At 39.9% G+C, this 6,807-nt stretch overlaps 1 protein-coding gene across 3 annotated transcripts in view; it reads left to right on the top strand.

The window, feature by feature from the left end:
• The first annotated feature begins 162 nt into the window (after positions 1 to 162).
• The window catches only part of heatr1 (HEAT repeat containing 1), an 82,405-nt gene continuing 75,760 nt past the window's right edge, over positions 163 to 6,807 (top strand). For all 3 annotated transcript variants that reach the window (XM_034193243.1, XM_034193241.1, XM_034193240.1), the window contains exons 1-5: positions 163 to 254; positions 2,289 to 2,441; positions 3,185 to 3,401; positions 4,892 to 5,033; positions 6,406 to 6,507. In XM_034193243.1, the coding sequence (XP_034049134.1) occupies positions 2,300 to 2,441; positions 3,185 to 3,401; positions 4,892 to 5,033; positions 6,406 to 6,507 (603 nt within the window). In that variant the 5' untranslated portion in view covers positions 163 to 254; positions 2,289 to 2,299. The remainder of the gene's footprint in view (positions 255 to 2,288; positions 2,442 to 3,184; positions 3,402 to 4,891; positions 5,034 to 6,405; positions 6,508 to 6,807) is intronic.

Genomic DNA, 6,807 nt, shown 5'->3' with positions numbered 1-6,807 from the left:
TTTCGAGTTTAAAGTCACAAATATACGAGAATAAACGTGCAAATTTCTGAGAAATAATACGCAAATCCCTTTTTTTTTCCCTGTCTTTGAATGGCCCTAATACGCCGTCGTACCATGGTCCCCTCTCCAGATCAAAAGGTGGCAGTAGTGCAACCATCGTAAAAGAAGAAGAAGAAGACGGAGAAACGTTTTTACGTAACCCGGATGTAGCGGCTCACAGCGATCAACAACGTGTTTCAAGTTTCAGAAAACAGGTTTATGTTCATATTTTTATCTTTAAATGGTCTTATGGGAAGGAGACATGTCAGTTTATCTTTTATTGTTGTTGTGTTTTGAAGATTAGTTAACCGACAATGTTTGTGATCGTTCGAGGCTTCAAAGAAAGTTAATATTATGAAGGCAAAGCCTTTGATGAGCAGCGTTTTTCTCTGGAAAAATATTGAAGTTGTTTGATTGAAATACTGTAAAAAAAATGAAGATTCAATTGGCCCATATTGTTTTAATAATTTTCTTCAGCGGTTGATGATTTCATTAAAGAAGTGATGTTTACGCAACAAAAGATATTTATTCTCCTGACTTATGTGGCACTGACAACATGTATTAAATTTCAGTTATAAATATACTGAGAGATATATAATGACTATCATAAAACGACAACATTTTAATTCAATGAAAGGAGATACTTATGCTATGAAATATTCATTACAGAAATATTCATTGCAGCACCTCTAATTATAAATAAGCAACAAATTAGTAACAGTTCACTGTATTTCTATATTTAAAATGTTCTTTATAGTACATTTAGTTCATGATTATATATATATATATATATATATATATATATATATATATATATATATATATATATATATATATATATATATATATAAATAAATAAAATGAGCCACAAATTAGTAACAGTTCACAGTATTTCTGCATTTAAAATTTTCTTTATAGTACATGCCATTGTGAATAAGCAACAAGTTGCTAACAGTTCATATATATATATATATATATATATATATATATATATATATATATATATATATATATATATAAATAAAATGAGCCACAAATTAGTAACAGTTCACAGTATTTCTGCATTTAAAATTTTCTTTATAGTACATGCCATTGTGAATAAGCAACAAGTTGCTAACAGTTCATATATATATATATATATATATATATATATATATATATATATATATGCTGGTTCTCCTCGTTTGTGTGAAAAAGTTCTCCCATCGTGCATCTCGGTCTCTCCCATCATGCTTCTTGTGTGCTAACTGTTTGTGGTGAAGAAAGTGTACGTCTGGTTTGCGGTCATGAAAACTGAGTTGGATGGTCTACGAAATCACTTGCGCTCATCTGTCATCATCCTCACTTTGCTCGGTATTAAAGAATTCAGCATAGTATCATTTTGATAAAACCTCAGTGTAATTTTACGCTCAGTAATTCTACACTCTGTATTACAGTAATTTTACAGTATATTACAATAATGTTATTCTCTGCATTACAGTAAGTTTACAGTATATTACAATAATGTTATACTCTGCATTTCAGTAAGTTTACACATCACGTGTACAGCCTGTGTCCATTAATCTGCACACATAAAGGAATTGTCACTTTCTTCCGAGGACAGAAATATTACAAAATATTTCCCATATCCTACTTGCTGCAGTCCATCTGTGCAGTTGTAAAGTTGATCAAAACATCTTCCCTGTGCACTTAAACTTTCCAGTCTGGCAGACATTCTTTTGTATCGCCTTACATATTTATTTGTTTGTTTGTTTGTTTTTTTGTGCTGAGGACCAAAATCAAAATGTTTTATGATTTCTTTTGTTTCCTTTGGCTATTTTTATTTCATGTATATTTTATGTCGGTGTTACTTTTATTGCCATGTCTGTCCTGCTAACGTCAGCCAGTAACGTAAGTGTACCAGTAACTTTAAGCGATAAGTTAATATAAAAAAAAGTAAAAATCTTTTAAATGTTATTTAGTGGGTTCATCGGTTGCAGCTTATTGTTGCTTTTGAAACCTTCTGTTTTAAGTGTTTTTAAATGGTTTAACTCAGAAACTTTTCTTTTAGTGTCAGAGCACTCAGGTGCACACCAGCAGAGGTTTAAGAATTAAGGTCCTTGCCCAAGGGACCATGGTAATTTTCCAGTCTGACAGGCAGTTGAACCAAGGAGCCTCTGGTCTTGAGCCCACCGATTTATCTACTCGCGTTAAAATTGATGAATGTGGGGCTGGGTGATATTCTGATTGTATGGTGTCATCCCCTCCAGACGCAGTCATCATGACATCTTTGGCCCACCAGCTGAAGAGGCTCGCCCTGCCTCAGAGTGATCCAAATCTTCTGACTCGCAAGGAGGTTGCCTCCCTGCTCTTTGACCCCAAAGATGCTGCTTCTATGGACAGAAGCACCTTCTACGCTCTTGGTGAGTCCAGGATACAACAGACCACTACAAAGCTCTCGTCTGTAGTCCAGGGTCCATTTTTCAAAAAGGTTTAGGGTTCTGATGGCCTGAAATCATCAAGTTTATTGCAGCCACAATAGCAGAATTTAAACCTGTCAATGAGTAACAGGGGGCCTTTTTATGTCCATTATGCCTGTTATGGTACATTATTTTTAAAGGACCATAGTCAGTCATGACCAGTGCAAGCAGCAGCCCCTGTGGTTGTATGGCTGCTTTTTGGGCTGATTGTCCTGTTTTCAGTCTGATTGTCCTGTTTTCAGTCTGTCTCTTTTGTCTGTCCTAAAATGTTTGGGTGCACAGCTATTTCTCTGGTTGTCCCAGTTGTCTGATGTTAATTTGCTAATTAGCAGCTGATGGACCTATTAATTAGATTATCTTCCATTTCAGTGGTTAAATATGGAAACAATTCTACCACCTAAATCCATACGATCTGAAGTCTTTAAATCTTTTAGGGTTCATAAATGTAGAAAAACTCATCTTCTGTCACACGTGCTCTCAAGTTCAGAACTCTGCAGATTCATGGTTTATGGGGTCCAACAAATTAAAAACTGCAGACTCCATCTGGATATAAAAGTTCCTGTTGATCTTTTGAAACCTGGCACAATTTTTGGCAAACATGAGTCGGTCTGGCTTTGGTGTGATTTTTCATCTGGTGACACTTTGGTAACTTTGTTCTTTGACCGCTTTCTCCCTCGGATGTCCAGGCTGCACAGGGCTGGAGGAGCTGATGGGAATCGAACCAGCATTCTTGGAGTTCCAGGACACACTGTTCAGCAGGTTCTCGCTGACCATGGAGAGGAGCGTGCAGTCCAAGGAGGTTAACCTGAAGCTGGACGCCGACATCTCGCTCTTCCTCACTCGCCTTTGTCCATATTTCCTCCTCAAGCCGGCTCACAAGTGCATCGAGTGGCTGGTTCACCGGTACGAAAACTCCTCATGAGCTCAGGATTCCGCTTTGTTTTAGAACTGTACTTGGAGTGTAGCTGTTTAATGTGGGCGTCTCAAACTGCAGTTAATTGTACGAGGTCTGTTAGAAAAGTATCTGACCTTTTTATTTTTTGCAAAAACTATATGGATTTGAATCACGTGTGATTGCATCAGCCAAGCTTGAACCTTCATGCGCATGCGTGAGTTTTTTCACGCCTGTCGGTTGCGTCATTCGCCTGTGAGCAGGCTTTGAGTGAGCACTGGTCCTCCCCCCTCGTCAGATTTTCATTGTGAGGAAAATGTCTGAACGGCTGGAGCAGCGCTGCATCAAATTTTTCCAGAAACTGAGAGACAGCCAGGTGGACACCATTCGGAAAATTCAGTTGGCTTTCAGGGATGATTTTATGGGCATCACACAGATTAAGGAGTGTTACAGCCGGTTTAAAGATGGTGCACAATGGTGGAGGGCGCGCCACACTCCGAGCGGCGATCGACAGGCTGAAACGACCAGATCATTTCCAAACTGAATGCTGTGTTGATCCGGGATGTCGTCTGACTACCAGAGAAATGGCAGAAAAGGTGGACATCAGCACTTTTCCGGCACATTCCACTGTTAAAGGAGATTTTGTCATGAAAACAGGAGCGGAGGAATTCGCCACGGAGCCGCTAATGGCGTGGAACGAAAGCACCTCCGTGTTGGTCTCACAGGACATGTGACATGCCCAGATCTTCGACAATTTCTTGGATACTCACTCGACTGAAAAGCCACCCAAAGCCGTCTGAATCTTCCGAATGGTGGAAGAGCTGGGCATGTCCCGTGAGACTTCCAACATGGAGGTGCTTTTTGTTCTGCGCCATTACGCGGCTCCGTCCTGACGCGCGAATTCCGCCGCACGTCTTTCATTACAAAATATCCTGTAACAGTGTAATGTGCCAAAAAAGTGCTATGTCCACCTCTCTTGCCATTTCTCTGGTAGTCAGACGACGTCCCGGATCAACACAGCCTTCACTTTGGAAATGATCTGGTCATTTCAGCCTGTCGATGGCCGCTCGAAGCGCGGCGCGCCCTCAGCCGCTGTGGGCCGTCTTTAATCCGGTTGTAATGCTCCTTAATCTGTGTGATGCCCATAAGATCTTCACCGAAAGCCATCTGAATTTTCCGAATGGTTTTCACCTGGCTGTCTCTCACAGTTTCTGAAAAAATTTTGATGCAGCAAAGCGACAGTCGCTCAGCCATTTTCCTGACAATGAAAATCCGCCGAGGGGGCTGAACCACTCCTCCCACAAAGCGTGCTCACAGGCGAATGACGCAACCGACAGGCGTGAAAAAACTCACGCATGCGCACGAAGGTTCAAGCTAGGCTGATACAATCACACGTGATTCAAATCCATATGGTCTTTGCAAAAAATAAAAAGGTCGGATAGTTTTCTAACAGACCTCGTAGTTTGTGGTTATTGATGGCGTACGTGTGTTTTTTTTCTAGCTTCCATGTCCAGCTGTACAATACAGACAGCCTGTTGGCGTGCGCGCTGCCGTATCACGACACCAACGTGTTTGTCCGAGTGCTGCAGCTTCTCAAGATCAAAGACCCCACAAGTCGCTGGAGCTGGCTGCACCCCCTGCAGGTGAGACTGAAAAATGCACCACATACATGTTTGTTGGTGTTTCACTGGCCACGACCCCTTTAGGCTGTCACTGTGAATTAAAGCTTTTCCTTAAAGGAAGCGTCACACTGAATAGGTCGTCTGGTTCTGATTGATGGGATCGAGATCTGGAATCAGGTGCAGATGCTGCACGTTGCTGAATCCACCGCTGAACTATTCTGATTGGAACCATCCAGACACCAGTAGTCCATTCCCACCTGCTGAGATTGACGTGGGTGTGCCCTTTCCTAGTCGCTGCTCCTTCCCCACCTAGGCTCATTTGGTTGAGGGATTGCACAAAACACCCTCTGGTCACAAAGCGACTTCTCTGACCTGTTGGTGAATAGAAACAACAATATGTGACATCATTGTTGCCAACTGTTAAAAAAAAAATCCCTGCTGATCTTCTGCCAAATGACCCTCTGAAGGGAGAAACAAATCACATTGTTGCTGCTGTTCTCCTTCATATTTACTGTATTTTCTTGAGTATAAGTCACAGATTTATTTATTATTTATTTATAGTATGGGAGGTCCTGTAACTTGTACCCCAGTGAAAATTATGTACAGAAAAATCACACACGAGATATATATATATACACACACACGCACACGTGAATGAAATTAAAGTATATTACAACAATGCGCAAAAATCCAAAATTAAAGAGCTAATGAAAAAAATGTAATCGACTCACACTTTTACTGTATTCAACTGCTGTGGATCAGCAATCTGTGTTCATCTGCATCAAATAACAGCCAATATGTTGTTAATTGCACGTTTATTTATCCGTCTTGCTTTTTTAAAATTATTTTTAAAGTTGTTATGGCACACACCACATGCCGAGGGCTTCCAGCAAAGAATCTACTGTTCAGGTCTCCTCCTGTGTCCATTAGGTGATTTCTGTTATCCAAACTGCATCAAGTATCATCTGCTATGTTGTCAATGACACATTTATTTGTCCATCTTGCTTTTTTTTTTTTTTTTTTTTGGGAATTTGAAAGTCCTTAGGTTAAGTAACAGCACATGCTGTGGTGTGCACATGTGTTACACTGAGCTCCTGCCCATAACTTGCCCCCAGGGAAACGCTGTGTTAAAAAGTGACTTCCATATCCAGAAAAAGGAGAAAAAAAAGTGCAACTTGTACTTCAGTGTGACTAATACTCTGAAAATATGGTACTTGTTGTTTGTTATATATATATATATATATATATATATATATATATATATATATATATATATATATATATAATAAAGAGAAAAGAATAAAATTGTTAAGCATTCTGTCTGTAATTATATAAAAATAATGCTGTATTTAAGATGTCTTACTCTGGAGACGAATGTTGATTTGTTTTGCAGAAAGCAGGTGTGCCATTGGCCAGAGGAACGCTCATCACTCACTGCTACAGCGACTTGAGCTTCATGGACTTCATCTGCACCCTGGTCACCAGGACCATCCAGGTGCACCATTAATCACAATATTTATGTCCTTTGTTATGATTATAGTGTGCACGCATGTGTGCGTTTGCTTGTGCGTGTGTGTACACATGATTATGACTGTAGTTCATGTTAGCAAAATTTTATTACCTGATTCAGTTTCAGTAGTAGTAGAGAAGCTTGAATCTTCGACTGGACTGGGTTGCTTGACGCGAGGACGTTTCGCTTCAAATCGCAGAAACTTCCTCAGCTAAAATTCTTGCTCTGGTGGTCTGACTTCTGTCTTGACTCTGGTTGAGAAGAATGAAGAATTCTTCTCAACAA

The sequence above is a fragment of the Thalassophryne amazonica genome, chromosome 18 (assembly GCF_902500255.1).
Source record: "Thalassophryne amazonica chromosome 18, fThaAma1.1, whole genome shotgun sequence".
In the NCBI taxonomy this organism is placed as follows: Eukaryota; Metazoa; Chordata; class Actinopteri; order Batrachoidiformes; family Batrachoididae; genus Thalassophryne; species Thalassophryne amazonica.
The sequence above is the reverse complement of the archived record's forward strand: the minus strand, read 5'-3'. Positions and strand labels throughout refer to the sequence as shown.